Source organism: Juglans regia, chromosome 12 (assembly GCF_001411555.2).
Source record: "Juglans regia cultivar Chandler chromosome 12, Walnut 2.0, whole genome shotgun sequence".
Taxonomy (NCBI): domain Eukaryota; kingdom Viridiplantae; phylum Streptophyta; class Magnoliopsida; order Fagales; family Juglandaceae; genus Juglans; species Juglans regia.
Genome location: NC_049912.1, coordinates 28,839,255 through 28,858,624, shown reverse-complemented (window position 1 = coordinate 28,858,624; position 19,370 = coordinate 28,839,255). Strand labels below are relative to the sequence as shown.

General features: G+C 35.9%; 4 protein-coding genes across 5 annotated transcripts; 2 read left to right on the top strand and 2 right to left on the bottom strand.

The window, feature by feature from the left end:
* Positions 1 to 1,783: 1,783 nt before the first annotated feature.
* Positions 1,784 to 6,025, top strand: LOC109011358 (probable LRR receptor-like serine/threonine-protein kinase At1g34110). Its single transcript, XM_018992521.2, has 4 exons — positions 1,784 to 2,510; positions 3,604 to 3,864; positions 3,978 to 4,841; positions 5,268 to 6,025. Exons 1-4 carry the CDS (start codon positions 2,075 to 2,077, stop codon positions 5,744 to 5,746), a joined length of 2,040 nt encoding a protein of 679 aa, XP_018848066.2. The 5' UTR covers positions 1,784 to 2,074; the 3' UTR covers positions 5,747 to 6,025.
* A 2,039-nt stretch (positions 6,026 to 8,064) lies between these two features.
* Positions 8,065 to 10,233, bottom strand: LOC109016172 (pentatricopeptide repeat-containing protein At2g45350, chloroplastic). Its single transcript, XM_018998614.2, has one exon. The coding sequence runs from the start codon at positions 10,179 to 10,181 to the stop codon at positions 8,310 to 8,312; it is 1,872 nt and encodes a 623-aa protein (XP_018854159.2). The 5' UTR covers positions 10,182 to 10,233; the 3' UTR covers positions 8,065 to 8,309.
* Positions 10,234 to 10,882: 649 nt separating this feature from the next.
* LOC108979221 (probable protein S-acyltransferase 14) lies at positions 10,883 to 15,178 on the bottom strand. 2 transcript variants are annotated; one of them, XM_035683238.1, is made up of 7 exons: positions 14,638 to 15,178; positions 14,109 to 14,328; positions 13,921 to 14,012; positions 13,096 to 13,219; positions 12,928 to 13,013; positions 11,918 to 11,983; positions 10,883 to 11,398 (listed from the first exon to the last, which is right to left on the bottom strand). In XM_035683238.1, the coding sequence occupies exons 1-7, from the start codon at positions 14,845 to 14,847 to the stop codon at positions 11,267 to 11,269; spliced, it is 930 nt and encodes a 309-aa protein (XP_035539131.1). In that variant the 5' UTR covers positions 14,848 to 15,178; the 3' UTR covers positions 10,883 to 11,266. The 2 variants fall into 2 exon arrangements, with proteins under 2 accessions (XP_035539131.1, XP_035539132.1); XM_035683239.1 differs by lacking the exon at positions 10,883 to 11,398 and adding an exon at positions 11,405 to 11,843 and having other exon boundaries at positions 11,884 to 11,983.
* Positions 15,179 to 16,713: 1,535 nt separating this feature from the next.
* LOC108979219 (vestitone reductase-like) lies at positions 16,714 to 19,193 on the top strand. Its single transcript, XM_018949849.2, has 4 exons — positions 16,714 to 16,904; positions 17,668 to 18,204; positions 18,502 to 18,703; positions 18,812 to 19,193. The coding sequence occupies exons 1-4, from the start codon at positions 16,784 to 16,786 to the stop codon at positions 18,963 to 18,965; spliced, it is 1,014 nt and encodes a 337-aa protein (XP_018805394.2). The 5' UTR covers positions 16,714 to 16,783; the 3' UTR covers positions 18,966 to 19,193.
* The last annotated feature ends 177 nt before the right edge of the window (positions 19,194 to 19,370 follow it).

Sequence of the window (19,370 nt, the reverse complement as noted above, 5' to 3'; positions counted from 1 at the left end):
TTTGTTTGTGGAAGAGAATAAAGAAAACATCTTCAAGACAATAACTTAAGAGGAACAAAAAGAAAGCTGTAAGAGATTCATTTTCAATGGCAAATGAGCAATCCTGCATCCAGCAAGGATGTGAGAAGATAACTGATCATCGAGTTCCTTCGAACAAAAGGTTAAATGATAACCCCCCATGTAGTTATGCTCAAGTTTCTGAAATGATGGAAAATGGAGGTTGACCCGTCAGATTTGTTGTAGTTATTAGGATACTGTGAGAATATTTTCAACATGTAGACTAGACTATGATTTTGTATACAACATACGCCACCATAGTTTTCTATCCTACATTGTTTTTTTGTTTACAAATTTATAAATATGAACATATATATGTTCTCTTACAATAAGACACGTAGACCTCACTGAATATTTGACCATTGATATGGATTAAAAATATAAGACACGTAGCAGAAGCTTAATGGTCAGAGTGTAAATTGTTGATTTTGATAGTTTAGGATGTAAATTTAGAAAAATGTGATAATTCATGGATATAAAAATATAATTTTTCTTGAAAAGAAAGATAAAAATATAATCTTTCTTTATTATATTTTATATATGAATTTAAAAAGATTATAATGATTATATGAGATGAGATGAAACACTTTACGAATCTAAACGGAAACTAAATAAAAGATAGGCAATTGTAGTGATAATTAGAGAGGAAAGAAGGTAGATGAGAATGCTTCCACGATGTGGCTTGAGGCTGACTACTTTCTTACTAATGAAAGTTTTGAAGTTCTGAGAAACAAAATTAAGATGCTGCAAAAAGCATTGAATTTTCTTTTTAACAAACATTTCCAGCTAGTGTGGCTGTTCTGGTATTACGACCTCATTAAAGTTGGTAATGGAAAGCACCATCATGAACAACTTTTATGAGGATTGCATCATTCTGGCTTTGAAAATTAACAACAATCGCCTAACAACTCTCTCAGCTCTTTTGATTTTACCCAAAATTTCTCTCTGGTTATCATTCAAGTTATTTAGACAGTCATTATCATGCTTATTTGTAATTTAAGCTACCTTAAATTAAATGATTTTATTATGCTCATGCTAGGCTACTTTGATTTCAAGAATGGAAAAATATTTTTTTTTTTATTATGAGTTTTGTGATTTATAATCACACTAGTTGATTTGTCGTTAATCAATAAGCTTTTTATTTAATTATCAAATATATATTTATATATATATATATATATATATATATATAACCATTTAAACCATTTAAACCAATAAACCTAAAGTTGGAAAAATAAAAGACGACAACTCCAAGTAACGTTGCTTTAAAAAGTTCAGAGGGACTAGCGGGTTTACAGAAAATATAATATTTATTACTTGTGTTGTATATAATTTTTAAATATGCATGTATTCGTTATTAAATAGTTTTAGTATCATTATTTCATAAAAAGAAAGTGTTATAGATATAAAAATATTATATAAAATTAAACTCACAAATTTAACTGGTTTTATGTGATTTATTATATTTATTTTATTATAAAAATAAATTTACAATATGATAAATCAGATTAAGTCACGTTATTTTATAAATTTATTTTTATATAATTATTTTGTAATTAAAATATTTATTTTTATAAAAAATAAATTAAAAATATTATTATTAAAAAAATAATATATTTTAGCCATAAATCTGATGAAACGAACGTTAATGCTCTCAAATCCCATACACTACGTCCCCAAGGTCACGCGCATACTACTACATGAAAAAACGAGGAAGAAAAGTTCAAAAAAGGCACCGTCATACTTTTCCCTCCGATCTTCTTCCAGTTTCCTACAAAGTTCAAACCAACTATGTCTGTTCTATTCTGAGGTTGGAGTTCTCTCTCGCATACCGCTCATGACTTCCAAACCTTAAAACCCAACCAAAATAAAAGAAGGTTAAGAATAGAGAACTCTCGATCGGGACTTTCTCACAATATTTCAAGTCGTCTTCACTTCCACAGAAAAACTTCCAACCTTTCCTGCAAGCCTACACAAAATTCTCGAGCTTTTAATTCCTTCCCATTTTTCTTCAAACATGATTCCTTCCTTCAGCCTCCTCTCCTCTCTCTTCTTTCTCTTCCTCTTCCTCTTTCCCTCTCCGACCATTCCCTCACTCACCGAGCTTCCCACTCTCATGGCCATCAAGGCCTCTCTGGACCCTCAAAACGAGTTATTGGCTTCATGGATCCCAAATACTGACCCATGCAGTGGATCTTTCGAAGGCGTGGCCTGCGACAAGCAAGGCCGCGTGGCCAATATCTCTTTGCAAGGGAAGGGCCTCTCTGGTACAGTACCTGCAGCATTGGCTGAGCTCAAAAGCTTGACAGGCTTGTACTTGCACTTCAATGCTCTTACTGGGAAGATACCAAAGGACATTGCCCGGTTGACCCAGCTCAGTGATTTGTATCTCAATGTCAATAATCTCTCCGGGGAGATTCCTGCCGACATTGGCAAAATGTATAATCTTCAAGGTTAGTTTAATGTCCAATACTGGATAAAACATCTAATGGAAAGTAACGAAAACTGGAGAGATTGAATCTTTCCATCGTGTAATCTTTTGACCCTCAGTTTCTTTCCTCAGCATATCATATTTGGGTCTTCTTAAACATTGGAATCTAGATCAGGTTTAGCTGTGTGCATTGAAAGCTTCAATATTTCCGATGTCTTTTATCTTGTTTCCCAATGAAACAAATATAAATAAAAAAACTAGATAGAACTACATAAACACTTCACCGAATGAATCAAATATCAAAATCCAAAGATAGAACTACATCTATTAACCAGTGATATTGAAACTGCCCTGAAATTCAGCAGATTCAGAAACTTATCTCCACCCATTTAGCAGGTCTTGCAAACTACCTCTCCAAAAAAACTAGATCAGTTCCCAGTGAGGCTCATAATTTCTCACTTTGATTCACAAATACCACACTGAAACCAAAAACTTTTGAAGAATGCTGAGAGGGGTATTGATGAGGATGGTTCTTTCTTTATGCTCATTCGTTCCCTCTAGCTGAGAAATATTTCCTCCCTTGTGTCGTCACTCGTGAGCTGTTGGAGAAGATAGAAGAAGAAAGTATCTGTTTTAAAAAATAAGGGTAAAATGGACAATTCACGCAGGTGAGATGGAGCGTGTGCAGGGTTTGTTAAGTGGGAAGGCTTCTTAATAGAATTTTTCTTTGAATTATCTTGTTTTATTCGCTGGTTTGGGTTTAAACTGGTGTGGTATTTGCGTGTCCGGGATCATTTATGATCTCAATTCTCGAGACTCGGTATTAAGCTAGAAACTGGGCGCAGTGAAGAAGGTTTTCAATCTTGTTCAGCGCACGCTTAATGCCTCGTCTATTATAGTTCATTTGTGTTTGAACTTATGGTGCCCATAGCCTGAACTCTTGTTTCTGAACAGAAATTGTCTCCTAGTCATGTGCAGAACAGGATGAACTCATTATTTATGTTTAAAACCAATAACTTAGCTCCTCTAGTTTGAACAGCATCTTCAAATTTCAGGGTTACCCAAAGCTTAATAATTAACTATAACCAACAAGTTCAATTTTCCCCTGTTTGCAGTTTTGCAGCTGTGCTGCAACCGGTTGACTGGGGGCATACCAACACAAGTGGGAAATATGTGGAGGCTCAGTGTTCTTGCTTTGCAGTATAATCATTTGACCGGTGCAATTCCTGCAAGTTTGGGGAATTTGCCGATGTTAACGAGGTTGGATTTAAGCTTCAACAGGCTTTTTGGCCCTATTCCAGTAAAATTAGTTAATGCTCCCATTCTAGAAGTTCTTGACATACGAAATAACTCTCTCTCGGGCATCGTCCCTTCAGGTAGCACGATCCTGCTCTCTGACATGCTCTTGTGCTTTCTGTATTTATGTATTTTCGAAAATCAAGGTGAAATTCTTAATTTTAATTTGATGGCCTTGTGGATGAAAACTCAGCTTTGAAGAGACTGCATGGTGGATTCCAGTACAAGAACAATCCAGGATTATGTGGTGTTGGGTTTTCTAACTTAAGTATTTGCAAAGCTACAGATGGTTTAAACCCAAACAGACCAGAACCAATTGAACCTGGCAATCCATCTACGAAAACTCTCCCTGAGACAGTGCCCTTAAAGTCTGAATGCAGCAAAAATCAGTGTCCACAGCCATCAAAACCCCATCAAGTTGGTGTAGTTTTGGTGGTCATTGGAGTTATAATCATTGCTTTGGCTGTCAGTGGAATATTCACATTTGCCTGGTACCGTCAGCAAAAACAGAAAATTGGAAGTGCCATTGACACTTCAGATAGCCGGCTTAGAACTGACCAGGTGAAGGAAATTTATAGGAAGAGTGCGTCACCTCTCATTAGTCTTGAGTATTCTAATGGATGGGATCCAATGGCTAAAGGTCGAAGTGGGTTCTCTAAGGAAGTTCTGGAAAGCTTTATGTTCAATTTAGAGGACGTGGAACGTGCAACACAATGCTTCTCAAAGGTTAATTTGTTGGGGAAGAGCAATTTCTCCGCTATGTATAAGGGGATACTTGGAGATGGGTCTGTTGTTGCAATAAAGTGCATTGCCAAGACAAGCTGTAAGTCCGATGAAGCTGAGTTCTTGAAGGGGTTGAAGATATTGACCTCATTGGAACATGAAAATCTTGTTGGGTTGAGAGGCTTCTGCTGTTCCAAAGGCAGGGGGGAGTGTTTTCTTATCTATGATTTCGTCCCAAATGGATGCCTGTCAGAGTATCTTGATGTAAAGGGTGGCAGTGGGAAGGTTCTTGAATGGACCGCCAGAGTATCTATCATTAATGGCATTGCCAAAGGTCATCCTATCATCTGTCTTCTTGCTTGATGAAGTTATTTGTTGTGTGCGTCTCTGATTGGCTGAGAAAATAGGGGGTGGGGGTGCTTTTTAACTTTCACAATATTTGCAGTCTGTTTGAAAAATAACATTTAACAAAGAAAAAAGTTAGAAGTTTTAGAAATGGTCTCCTTAGAAGTTAGAATTGGCACATTCATCAGCTTGTTTCAGCTTTATACCAGACACGCACACATGACAGAGGAATAGCATGGTCACAAATCAAACATCTTAGTGGGTACAAATTATTAAAAAACCTAGGCGGTTTAGCTTCTCAAAACAACAACTATAACCTCGAGAACTATTTGCTGTATTTCTTGTGAGTGGATTCATCACCTTGTTCTACATTGTAATTTGTGCATACTCAAACTTGATGTCCCTTCTTGGCCAGGTATTGGATATTTGCATGGAAACAAAGGAAACAGACCACCTATAGTTCACCAGAATATATCAGCTGAGAAAGTGCTCATTGATGGGTGGTATAATCCTTTGCTCTCAGACTCGGGCCTGCACAAACTCCTTGCAGATGACATTGTCTTCTCCACGCTGAAAGCCAGTGCGGCCATGGGATACCTGGCTCCAGAATACACAACCACGGGCCGCTTCACTGAAAAGAGCAATGTGTTTGCATTCGGTATGATTATATTTCAAATCATTGCTGGAAAGCGTATAATCACCCAGTTGATTCGCCAGGGGGTAGAATCGTGCAGATTTGAAGATTTTGTTGACATGAACCTTGAGGGCAAGTTCTTGGAATCAGAAGCAGCGAAACTTGGGAGAATAGCTCTACTTTGCACCCATGAGAATGCTAACCAACGGCCATCCATGGAAAGTGTGATGCAAGAACTAAGTGTCCGTATTGGTTCTTGATTATCTCTTTTGCTTTGTCGTTCGAAGACAAAAAAGGAGTAAGATGAGGTTGTTACTAACAGCCTATAGATGCCCACGCTCTTAGGTACTAATGTTTCCTTCTAACATCTCAGTTATTGCTCAATGACTGCACTTCTGGTGAATGACTGCGAGTTTGGTTTGTGTAAGAGCGGGCGGAGGATAATATCATATGAAGTGATATTAGTGGGAGAATTTAGCCTTTAATTATTTGTATTAAACTCTAGCCATGCAAAATACAGATTTCCTCTATTATCTTCTTCTTCTTCTTCTTTTTTTCTTTTTTTTTTTTTTTCTTTTTTTGATAAAGGGGGTGGGGATTTTGGAATCCAGATTTTCCATTTGGAGAACCGGATCATATGCCATCAGACTCTTGGCTCCTTTACTATCAATATTATTGTTGTTCTTTGTTTATCAGCAATATTTGAAGATTTTGTTTACTTTCTGTTACGAGCTTTGGCGATGGAATGCATTATTGGTGGTTCAACTGGGAATGACGCCAGATAAAGCCTATGTGCCTTACCTATGTTGAATAAAAATGCAATGAGAATAATCTTGGTTGATGACGAACACGCCTCTTCAAAACAAGTTTTGTGAATAATTTCAGATAACCTCCATTCATCCTCCCTTACAAAGTTATAGTCCTCACGTTATTCAACTAACCAAAAACAAGCATAATTAGTAAATTAAATACTAATTGATTCATTCCAAAACATGGCAACATTGCCAAAACAGAATATTTCTTAGACTTGTTGGAAGTTAATCTTGCTGGAAGCTCCTTCTTTATTCGTAATGCACCTCCTTATTTGGTCCCCGTAACATTCCTCCCTCCATCAAAATGACCCTTGTCCTCAAGGAAAAATTCCGGAAATTGAGCTTTGATCACCCGTAATCTACTTCTTCTTCTTCGTCCTTCATTACTTTTTTTTCAGAAAAAACTCCTTCAATCCAAAATAAAAATAATTTTTTGCAAAGATGGTCGGGCACAAAGTTCTCGTCACAATTAAAGCAGAGTCCTTTTCTCCTCCTTTCTTGTAACTCGCCAGAACTAAGGCGCCAAATGGGTGGTGCTTTTGTTCTTGATAAACTTGTCGAAGGCAACGAGGGTTCTGTTGGTTCCTTGGACAGAAATCGTTTGGCCTCTACTGTCAATGGTTTCTTAGCGTGTCTTGCTTCAAATAATCGGGACAGGCCTATAGCATCTATGATGGACGTTGGCCTTGCAGCTTGCACATATGTGTGTATGGGCTCCTTAGTCATCTAATGAAGCACCCCAGTTGGTGCGTGGAAGCCAGGCCTACAACTCGACTCAAAAGCTGCTCAAATTGTAATTGATATTCTCAAATTGTTTCCGTCTAGCGCAACTTGCTCAAAGTGCCGAAATGATCCTCAAATATGGTGGATCCGTAAAGAATACGGAGTCCTCTTTTTAGCATCTCCTAGGATGTGATTTTCAGTATCTTTAAATAATTGGTATCACACCTGCACCTCTCCCTCTAAGTGATAAGCGGCTAACAGTAATTTTTCAATCTCTTCCATTTGTTGGTAGTCGAAAAACTGCTCCATCCGGTAGATCCAAATGGTCGGATCGTCCAGGCCATTGTACCTCGGAAAGTCCAACTTGGCCAGTTTGGGAACTGCCGAGTTGTTCCCACCACCATAGTTTCGTCCGTTCCTATTCCTTGACCCCGATCTTTCTCCATCACCTGAACTCTTGTTGGCCAAAGAATCCACCTTCGCACTTGTCTCCTCAAAATTTTTCAATAAGCGTTCCATAAGGCTCCCAAAATTAGCCATTTATTGTTCCAAACGCTTAACTCGAGAGTCTGCCATAACCTGGCTCTAATGCCAAAATGTTACGAGCTTTGGCGACGGAACGCGTTATTGGTGGTTCAACTGGGAATGATGCCGGATCAAGCCTCCGTGCCTTACCTATGTTGAATAAAAATGCAGTGAGAATAATCTTGGTTGATGAGGAACACGCCTCTTCAAAACAAGTTTTGTGAATAATTTCTAATAACCTCCATTCATCCTCCCTTACAAAGTTATAGTCCTCACGTTATTCAACTAACCAAAAATAAGCATAATTAGTAAATTAAATACTAATTGATTTATTCCAAAACAGGGCAACATTGCCAAAACAGAATATTTCCTAGACTTGCTGGATGCTCCTTCCTTATTCATAATGCACCTTCCTTATTTGGTCCCCGTAACACTTTCTAATAGAACTTTTTGCCATGGCATATTCAACAGGGAAAGACCAAACCCCTTCCCCCAAAGAGTTAAAAAAAAAAAAAAAATCCTCCAATCAAACAGGGAATCGACATATAAGCTTTCATGTAGAATTGTAGATACTTATAATCAATGTGACGCGAAGACTAGCGTCTATAGACAGTTGACTCTAACAGATACTCTGGACATGGCAGTTTGTGCCAAGTGTTACAGGTGGGGTGACATTTTACAAGGTTGCATTCAGCAAATAACTCGTTATCCACAGACAGGTGATCCAACTCAACTTCTACAATGAGGACCCTGAACAGGGAATTCACAAACTATTTAACATGGTATATATCTCTGTAACTCGAGGGTGGGACTTATCTTGCACAAAAAACTCATGGACAGTTCCATCGAGTTCAATCGAACTGCAACCAGGAATTTTCTTCAGGTTTCTTTCTTTTAGCATCATCCTAACTCTACTCACATCCTTCCACATACCTCGGCCAGCATACATATTAGACAGAAGCACATAAGAACTTGGATTACAGGAATCCAACCTAATTAGATGGTTAGCTATGGGCTCCCCAATATCCAATTCTTCTTCATTTTGACAGGCACTAAGGAAAGTCCTCCAAATCACATCATTTGGCTCAATGGGCATTTCCTCTATTAATGTCCTAGCTTCTTCTATACGTCCAGCACGGCAAAAAATGTCCACCATGCATCCGTAGTGTTGCAGTTTTGGTTTCACCTTGTGAAATCTTCTCATAAGCTCAAAACACATCAGACCTTCCTTCACTAAGCCAGCATGGCCACAAGCATTTAAAACTCCGATGAAAGTGATATCATCAGGTTTTACACAAAGCTTCTTCATCTCCATGAGCAAATCAAAAGCCAATTCACCCAAGCCATGAATGGCGAATCCACCAATCATAGCATTCCAATGATCAATGCTTTTTTCTTCAACATCCTCAAAGACTGATATAGCACTCCCAATGCAGCCGCATTTAGAATACATATCAATGAGGGCAACGCCAACATTTCCATTCAAAGAGAACCCATTTGCCTCTAGATAGCGATGTATAGAAACCCCTCTTTCAATGTGTCCTAACTGGGCAATTGCAGAAATAACAATCAACAATGTGGCATCATCAGGTAACATTGCACTCCTACTTTTCATATCATGAAATATTTTTATAGCTTCCAAGCAATAACCATTTTGGACATAGCCAGCCATCATGGCATTAAAGGCAACAACATCTCTTTCTGGCATCCCATCAAATAGACTTCTAGCTACATCAACATTTCCCACTTTTGCATACCCATCGATCATATTTGCCCAGCTAATCATATCCCTTTGTGGCATCCGATTAAACAGACGATGAGCATCTTCCATCTTCCCATGTTTTACACACCCATCAATCATTGTGTTCCAAGAGACCAAGTCTCTTGCAGGCATTTTCTCAAACAAATCCCATGCAATGTTAAGCCCGTCTTTAGACTGCGCATACCCACTAGTAATTGAATTCCAAGAAATCAAATTCTTCTCCTCCACCGGCATACAATCAAACAAATCGCGTGCGGATTGAATCATCCCACACTTCACATACCCGTTGATCATCGAATTATACGAAACAGAGTCTGGCTTTGGCAATCTATCAAATAATTGCTTAGCATATCCAACAAAGCCGCATCTCAAATACCAGCCGATTACACAATTCTGCAAATACAAACTCAAGCCGATTCCCATCTTCTTCAACAGCCCATGTACCTGCATTCCTTCCTTCACCAAACTCAAACGGGAACACGCTTTCAACACCAAAGAGAAAGTAAACTTGTCCACACAAACCCCATTCTCAAGCATCAAAGAAAACAAAACCAAAGCTTGTCTTGGTTCAAACCCATGCGAATACGACTTAATAACCGCATTCCAAAGAAACGGGTCACCGTGTTCTCGAAGAATTCGAAAAGCGTGACGCGTAAAGAAGACGTAGCGAGCGAATTCAACGACAGGCGCTTGAGGTGAAGAAATCAAATTGAGGATGATTTTGGTGGTGAGATGAGTGTTTTCGATAAACCCAGTTGTTAAAAGCCTTGCATGGATTTGCTTTACATCGTTTACAGTTTTGCATTTCGGGAGGAGGATGAGAGTTGGGAGGGCCGAGTTCCATGGCTGAGACGAGTTTAAGCAGAGAAGCATGAACCTGAGGATGTGAGCTCTGAGATGTAAAGTCGAAAATCCAAAAAACTGAGGGAGGGGACCGGCAAGTACGGTTAAAAATTTGAAAAATTCAATTATCATTCTCGTACTGCACATTATACATCAATTTTTTTATGATAAAATCAATTAGTTTATAAAAAATACAACCAAAAAACTTTTTTAAAAAATTTAAAAAAAAGTAATAATAATAATAAATATGGTATGTGATATATAAAGATACGAAGTAGCAAAACTGCAAAATTCTTTATTTTAAAGTTTCGCTTCTCTAATTTATTTATTTATTTTAATTACATTCCCTCTTGTAACTGCATACAGATAATATTTTGAAAAGAATAAAGCTAGTCTACCGTCCCAAATTGACTGCTCAGTGAAATTGTTTTTTTTTTTTTTAACTTAATAATAAAGGAAGTGATTTTTAAGTGTATTAATATATTTTTTTCATTTTTTAAAAATATTTAAATACATTAAAAAAAATGAATAAAAAAAAAAAATTCTTTTGCAACTATCGGCTACTCTTAAACAAGACAGCATTAAACAAGACTTAAACAAGACAGCATTAAACAAGACACCGGTGACCGACCCATCTTCCAGTTTTGATACACAAAAATGGGTGTCTGGAATCTATTACAACTTTAAATTTGTATGACTACAAGTGCAAACCTTGTTCACACATTTCTGATCAACAATACAACAAAGCCGGAGCTATATATTTCTGTATCAACAAGTGCAAACGTTGTATCGTGAGTGAATGTATAAAAAGCGTACACTTGATTTATAATTCTCTATCATCAGCTAAAGGCCCTGAGATTGATTCTATATTTCTGATCAACAATACAACAAAGCCAGAGCTATATGCCTATATAAGTAATAAGCGTAGCACACCGCATGAAAACCTTGCTGCCTTTCTCCTACCCTCTCTCTCAACTCCCTACTGTTATGACTATAAGAAGATGCCCGGCTTAATGAATGAATGTGTTAGGAGCCCAATTACTTGTAAGCTTTTCTGTCAATCATGATGTTAGGAAACAGTTTCGGAAGCTCCATCTCTATTATCTTTCAGGGATTTAATTGTGGATTACTTGCAAATCAAAGTCAGGCTTTGATGGATATTCAAGCCCCTGCAGTACTGGCATCCGTCGTATATCTTCATCTGAATAAGCAGGGATAAACCAGTATAGCTTGTCCATCCCAAAGACCTGAAACACAGACACCAAACTGAATGTTCAGAGAAAAGCCATAGGATTCCTTTTAAATCGATGAATGGTGAACAAATCAACTTGCGTTCACCGTGCCATAAAGGATATGGATACTTTCAAACTTCAACATTATTTGCTAAGCAAGTTCTCTCTCTCTAACAGACAAGGTTTATATTTATAAACATGTGATATATGACTATTATTACAACAACCCTACCATTAAATTTCTAAAGAACCTTACACTGATAACTTGTAATCATAGCTCCATATCCCAACTGATCAAAAAAAAAAAAAAAATTCCTGTGCTTAGAGATGCCTTTTCCCCTTTCAATCGCAATGAGCCTGTCATGAGGATACAGAAATTCTAACAAGTATAGACACCATAGTTTAGCTTTTTATTACTTGGAACTAGAAATCACAACCAACTTTGAGAAGATATTTCCGTCTAGTTTGTTTGTTGAACAAGTTAAACTAGGATGTTATACAAGAATATGTCGATATTTCGTAAATTGTACTAACCTGTTCAAAATTTTTCTTCTGACCAAGGTCATAGCGCCATTTGGAAGAGGTTTTCTTCTCAAATGCCTGTTCACGAGATAATAAATCCATCAGAAACAAAATATCTGCTGCACTCTACTTTTGGGAAAGATGCAGAGTTCTAACAAGGCATGGCTACATAAGACTATAAACGAAATGAGTCAATATTGGCCTATGCATTTAGTAGATGTTATCTTTCTTGGAGGGATTTGTCAACCTATTTCAGACTTCTTAAAGGATTCATTGCATCATCTGAGAGTGCTACATTTCTTGTAGCATTCAGGAAAAGTCCCTCCCCACTAGAATATAATGCAGCTATAATTTTTTTTTATAAGTAAAAAAAAAAAAAGCAGTAATCCCAAAAATGCTAGCAATACATACAAGGGTTTTCCACAAGCCCACAAAATCCATTATCAAATGAATAATTTTGTGTAGTCTTGGCACCTTTGGAAAGTAGGGTGAGTCAACAAACAAGAAAGGTGGCCAGTTCATACATTTTAAAAGACGACAGAAGCATCTGAAAATCCTGCATCACTTGTGGTATCAACCACTAAGAACTGGATCCATTACCAGTACGATTCAAGGAACATCTCTCCATTTAATATAGGTGCCATCCCATCAGGATGCATACTAGCAGTGGTCAAAGGGCAGGTTTGGGATGAGCTGTAGATTCGGATGTCTTGGGTTCGATTCTGCTTTAGAAGTTCTGCTATATTACCTAATACACAGTTCTGACGGGTGGAGCCATATATCTGGGGTTTACTCTCTTGGGGTGGGTTCAAAGGACCCTATCTTGAGAGGTTCCATGTCATCAAAAAATTAATATAGGATTTTTGCCAAATGCCCAAAGGACCACCACTATCAAATTTCTAATTCTGCTTTAACCGATTCTCAATCCACTTTCTTTTAGCATCTCTTGCAAGTAGCTTAGAGCATAGCCTCAATTTAAGGAAAAAATAAATAAATTCTTAAATGTAAGCAAAATAAAATACCTCAATTGTTGTGGTGTTGGCGGCCACCAACCGTATGTGCATTAGTAGAAACATCATAACACTCAATGCAAAAGCAAGATTCAGGACTGTAAATAAAGCAAAGACAATTAAGAGAATGTAGATACAATTAACTAAACAAGTTAGAAACATGGGCTACTCAGGTCTTACCGAAGGCAAGAAAAGTGGTTGCAAGGGTGCTAGGAGTTCCAGGTATTTCTCCATCACGGAATAAAGCTCTTAAATATGGAAGTAATGACAATGTTACAAGACTTGCCTCGAGAAATGTGTAGAACTGTATTGAGATTTAACATAAAAAATCCCAAAATCATCATTTTCAATTAGGGAGTCAAAAGAAAACATAAGTGGTGAAGCCCTGCAAACTTTGTTATTATCTAATGAGCAAATAATCACGAAGAACAAATTAATCAAACAAGTGGAAAACAAATTGAGTGTTACTTTATATCATAATAGCCATTAATGTGTGCCAGGGCAGAATTAAACATACTCACAAACACATGCCTACAAACACGAGCATCATTCCAAAGTGGTCAATTGAACTGCCCCCACTCAACCATACCTGGCTCTGCCCCTGTTCAAGAGGCCCTTGAATAAAATAAAAAGGTAGTGAAAGTCTATTTTAAACCTAGAAGTTTTAAATCTAAAACCATAGAGAACATGGCGAGGCTTTTCTGGACATGTGAGAGTGAGTCGTCAATGGTATAATGTCAAGAAAACACCGAAGTCGTGGACAGAAATAGCAGGAAAGACTAAAGGCATGGATTATAAAAAGCCAGAAACAGAAGAATAAACGCCACAGGCTCGGATTAAGGTACTGGGGAAAGCATCAGCTTCAAGTAATAATAAATGACTTATCAGAACAAAAATATATTGAGAAGAAGAAAAACAAACAGCTCAGTTATGCGTATTAAGAAGATTGAGAACGGCGTATTAATAAATCTGAAAAACAGCCAAATTTAGAACGAATAAACATACCAAGAAAAGAAGGAAATACTTGTAATTTAATGCCCCAACACAATTAACAACCCACACACAGTGATGGTCCATCTTCAACACACATCGCCCACCTGAAACGTACAAAACAATGCAACTTATCATCTCTGAAAGCATTTAAAATATGTGCATATATGGAGAAATTTGAAGAATGGGCATTGGGGACTTACAAACAGAGCAATGATGGCATCGAGATGGTTTCAACTGGTTGCACTTCCGACAGAATCGGATTCTATGATTCACGGGGTCTGCAGGTAAGTTACTCAATTCTGATCCATTCAGCGGGTCGGCTTCCCCTCTCTCCTCATCGATAACAGGTTTCCAATTTGGAGGTATACTTCCCGGGTCGGTCAAAACAACGGAAAAGTAACTCCACAGTAGCATCACCAACTGAATAATCATTACAAAGTTCCCATTTTATGGCATCAGTTTCTTCCATGCACCGAGTCTGATGCCATTTTTTTACAATATTCTGAACTGTAAACATACATTCATGAAATCTAGAGAAAAAAAAAAGAATCAAAGGGCACAAACAAATGAAGGGAAAAAAACAAAAATTCCGTAAGAATGGTAAATGTGCAAGAAGCTGAATTGGTCAGCGTCATTCCCGGATTTTCCAAATCCAAAATGCAAAACTCAAAACTCAAAACCCCCGCTTTTCAAACCCACAACATTAAAAAAAATGAATTTGAAGCTTACCAAGCAGTGGAACAAGATCAAAATGGCAAGAGCAACGAGAGTGTCGAGGCCACCATCGTACAAAGCCGGGCCATAATTAGTTAAAACGACAACGTAGTAGGTCTCGCCCACGACCCCAAGAACCAAAAAGATCATGATCGAGCCCAGGCCTCGCAGTGCCGTACAGAACCGGAACACGTTCCATGCCATTGCAGCTCCAGATCTATGCATATTCGAAAAAACAACTAAAATAACCCGAGTGCTTCCCGCTTTACGTGTCTTTACTTTCTGTGATTTGTCGAAGCAAGACCACAACTTTATGCTTCAAGAACGAGCTGGGAATCTGGGATGTGCATGATCAACAAACAAGAAAAAGAAAGAAAAAAAGGTCTGTAATTCTGTGAAAATTTTTGTTCTTTTTTAGTGATGAGTGTGCTTTTTCTTTCTCTTAAGGTGATTTGGGAGATGCTTTAGGTGGATCCGAGGATTAGTTGGGGCGAAGGAATCTGAAACTTCAGGTGGGGAGGGGAAGAAAGACTGTTAACATTGGAGTAACTTCAGGTTGTATTTATCAATCTGCAGCATTAGCATTGGTATCGAAAATCACCTCTTTTACACATTTATTATGTAATTCAAGCAAAACTTTTACATTAACTTATGTATATTTTAAATAAATTAATAATAATAATAAAATATTATTATTAATTTTTTTATATATTATATTAAAAATATAATAAAATAAAAAAATTATATATAATATATTATAATAATAAAATAAATGTGTAAGTAAATACTTATTGTGTTGTTGAAGAAGAGAAAGAAAAATAAAGTATTATGAGAGAATAGGAACAAAGATAAATAATAATTAAAAATATTTTATAGAGTAAATAGTAATTTTTCTAATTTTAATAAATATTATTCATAACTAACTAAATATATGAATATATATAAGTCAGTATACATAAATTTAAACAAACATGACTTTCGCATATGCTTACCAATATGAATGCCCTAAGAGCATTCTCATTGGATTAGCTAAAAGCTAAATCCAATGAGAATTTAGCTATTAGGTCAATAAATTGCTCACATTGAATTAGCTAGAATATAGCTACAGTAATATCCAAACTAATTTTTAAATTTGGAACACACTATTCATTCATCAAATCTTTTTTATATTATTTATTTCTCTCTCCTTTTAATATTAATTATTTATCTCTCTATTTTAAATGACAATTGAAAAAATATAATTAGAATACAATTACAAATTAATATATAATATTATAAATAGTAAAATATGATAAAATAAAATAAATTTATAATTAAAAAAATTAAAAAATTTTCAAAATTATTAATTACTCATTACTATATAATGAATAAATTGATAATTCAATTTAAAAATTTGATGTGAATAGTCAAAATTAAATTCATCTTATATTATTTTATTGTCATATAATGAAAAAATGGCTATTCCAATGTAGAGATTTATAAAAATGGAATAACTAAAAGTTAAATTCATCTTACATTCATCAAAAATATACTTTAATTTAGCCATTCCAATGAGAGTGCTCTAAGACACTAACGGCTCGTCACCATCTAGAGTGGAGAACCTGGGGCCTAGGGTAGGGGTACATAATACAATACTAGCCAATAAAATATGGAAAATAATTCGGGTATTTTAATTTTTGTATTTTTTAATAATTAAAAAGTCATAATTAACATAATAATATGAGAGATTCTACTCATTATCTGCATATTATATATATATATATATATTTTTTATTAAATATATAGTGTATAGATGATAACTATAATAAATCCATTAGTTTAGAAATAAAAAAAATTAAAAAATTAAAAATAAATATAATATATAATATGAAGAGATGATAAATAGTAAAATTGTATATATTTTTTTAATGGTTAAAAGTGTTAAAAAATATTTAAAATAAATTCAAATAAATTCAAATGAATTAAGAACACGTCAAACGATATAGCTATTCTGTCAAATCTCACCTAACTCGTGACGTTAACACCATAATAAATTACAAGCAAAGGAACAAGGCGACTTTGGATCATTACCATAACTATAAGAGCATCCTCATTGACTTTGTATCATTTGTGCGCTTATGTATTTCATAAACGCAGAGATCAACCAGAGAGAGTGAAAGAGATGGAAGGAGAGAAAGGTAGAGTATGCGTGACAGGAGGTACAGGATACATAGGATCATGGCTGATCATGAGGCTTCTTGAGCGTGGCTACAGTGTCCGAACTACCATGAGATCCGACCCAGGTAAAGCCACTTCTTCCCAGGTCAAACAGGCATGTTTCATGAGATCAAGGCGGGTTTCTTTGGATAATTATGTGAATGATGTTTTGCTCCTCGGGTTTTATTATTTTTCAGACTTAGGACCTGTTTAGGGCTGTGTTAAGAGTTTTAAGACGGGATTAAATCAATTTTAAAAACTCTTTAATAAAAAAATTAGATTGTTTGAGTGTTACATATTAAAGTACTTTTTAACCTCAAATAAGCTAAAAAGTACGTTTGAAGAAAAATATCAAACGTCTTTTTACGGATAATTCGAAATGTAGTTAAATTTTAAAAAAATTCTCAATGAGCTCATAATTTTAGGGTTTATAGCTTATAATTTAGTTATTGTTCTAATACCAAAACGTTATTTATTATTTGATAACTATATGTTTAAACTTTTAAATATTTTACATTTCTTTATAAATAAATTAAAAAAATATTTTCTGGGATTTTAAATTTGTATAGGTATTTTTTTGCATTAACAATATTTTTAAAATTCTAATTATGTTTTGCATTATCTGAAAAAAAAAAGTACTAGAAAAAACATTATAATATTTTCGTACTTTTTAGTTTATTTGAAATTAGAAATTACTTTAATATGTAACCCAGATAACTTAATTTTTTTACTAAAAATTTTTAAGACTATTTAAACAAATTTTTAAAACTATTAAGCATGCCCTTGGCCACTTAGTTTATCACAGACGAATTTGATATTATAATTTCATCGCTTGAATACGTGGACCAGGGCAAAAGAGAGACATTGGCTTCCTTACTGGTCTACCAGGAGCATCGGAAAAGCTCCAGATCTTCAATGCAGATCTCAGCATTCCAGAGAGTTTCAATGCAGCCATTGAAGGATGCATCGGCGTCTTCCTCGTTGCTACTCCGGTCGATTTCGAAGACAGAGAGCCAGAAGAGATTGTGACCAAAAGATCGATCGATGGAGCATTAGGAATCTTAAATGCATGCCTGAATTCTCAGACTGTGAAACGAGTCGTATATACTTCAAGTGCAGCAGCTGTTTTGTACATTAATGGCGAGGACGTTGTTGATAAAGCAGATGAGAGCATTTGGAGTGACGTAGATTTCATCAAAGCACTAAAGCCATACGGAGGTTCGTATGCGATTTCCAAGACATTAACTGAAAGGGCAGTCCTTGAATTTGGAGAAAAACATGAGTTGGAGTTGGATGTCGTAACAATAATCCCTTCCGTTGTCAATGGACCCTTCATTTGCCCCAAGTTGCCTAGCTCCGTTAGCGTAGCATTGGCTATGATCTTTGGTATGTATTTTTTATTTCGCTGCAAAACACCATGCAATACATGATTTAAGATAATAAAATTATCATTATTCTTTAATTATCACATGATCAAATTTTGCGAGTTTACTTTTTTATTTTTTGTGATGTCTGTGTGGCTAAAATGCTTCTCTAAAATTTATAATACCACATCACTGCAATAAAAAGGGATTTGGGGTAATATAAAGGCTTACATACACTCGAATATTCTTTGTATTTGTACAGAATTGTTGTTCTCAAATTATACCAAAACGAACTAATCTCAATTTCAAATCTCTACAGGTAACGAGGATGCATATAGTTTTCTTGCGAGTACTGGATCTTCAATGGTGCATGTAGATGACTTGGTCAGAGCACATATTTTTCTCCTTGAATATCCTAATGTGAAAGGAAGGTACATTTGTTCATCAGATGGAATCACAATTCAACAGATGCCTGAATTTCTTGCTGCCAATTACCCAGAATTTCAAATGCCAACACCAGAGTGAGTGTCATTATCTTTCTCCGTATCGCTTAGAAACTGGTCAAATGCTACTTTCCATCGACCTCAAAGTTACCTGCTTGTTTTTTTTGTTCTTTTTCTTTTGTGCAGTTCATTGAAGAAATATGGAGGTTCTAAAATACCAGGGCTTTCATCAAAGAAGCTTTTAGATTCTGGGTTCATATATAAATATGGTGTCAAGAAAATATTCGACGAAGCAATTCAATGTTGTCGAGAAAAGGGTTATCTTCAGTTCAATGGTTAATGAATTATAGCTTCTACCACTAGTTTGTCAAATAAATGTAAGGAGCACGATATCTTGCTCGGACGTGATATGCCCCTTACCCCCCTCTAGATTTGTGTCTTTGCATTTGAATGTTGGTTTTATCGTCTATTGAGTTGGTCAATCAATCGTGAGTCATGAGTACTCAAGAGCGAACATCAATTTATTTTGCATGTATGCTTGATTTATAAATTAATGTAAGTTGATATATTTTATAGTAATTTCCAAGAGGAAGATTACGTGGTTTGCTAACTTATCTAACCATAGTCATTTATAATATATACTCATGTAAATGTAAATGGCAGTCGGCCAATACTTCCCTTCTGTTGAGAAGTCACACGCGGTTTAAGAATAAACTCATTTTAAGTTTTATAAGAAGTTATCTTA

Excerpts from the sequence above, each read along its gene's own strand:
- LOC108979219 (XM_018949849.2), top strand. The coding sequence starts at position 16,784 with ATGGAAGGAGAGAAAGGTAGAGTATGCGTGACAGGAGGTACAGGATAC. Across the intron at positions 18,205-18,501 it reads AGCATTGGCTATGATCTTTG|GTAACGAGGATGCATATAGT; the intron begins GTATGTATTTTT and ends AAATCTCTACAG. Across the intron at positions 18,704-18,811 it reads TTTCAAATGCCAACACCAGA|TTCATTGAAGAAATATGGAG; the intron begins GTGAGTGTCATT and ends TCTTTTGTGCAG.
- LOC109016172 (XM_018998614.2), bottom strand. The coding sequence starts at position 10,181 with ATGCTTCTCTGCTTAAACTCGTCTCAGCCATGGAACTCGGCCCTCCCA.
- LOC109011358 (XM_018992521.2), top strand. The coding sequence starts at position 2,075 with ATGATTCCTTCCTTCAGCCTCCTCTCCTCTCTCTTCTTTCTCTTCCTC. Across the intron at positions 2,511-3,603 it reads CAAAATGTATAATCTTCAAG|TTTTGCAGCTGTGCTGCAAC; the intron begins GTTAGTTTAATG and ends CCCTGTTTGCAG. Across the intron at positions 4,842-5,267 it reads CATTAATGGCATTGCCAAAG|GTATTGGATATTTGCATGGA; the intron begins GTCATCCTATCA and ends CTTCTTGGCCAG.
- LOC108979221 (XM_035683238.1), bottom strand. The coding sequence starts at position 14,847 with ATGCATAGATCTGGAGCTGCAATGGCATGGAACGTGTTCCGGTTCTGT. Across the intron at positions 14,329-14,637 it reads TGATCTTGTTCCACTGCTTG|TTGGTGATGCTACTGTGGAG; the intron begins GTAAGCTTCAAA and ends ATGATTATTCAG. Across the intron at positions 13,014-13,095 it reads AACCACTTTTCTTGCCTTCG|TCCTGAATCTTGCTTTTGCA; the intron begins GTAAGACCTGAG and ends CTTTATTTACAG.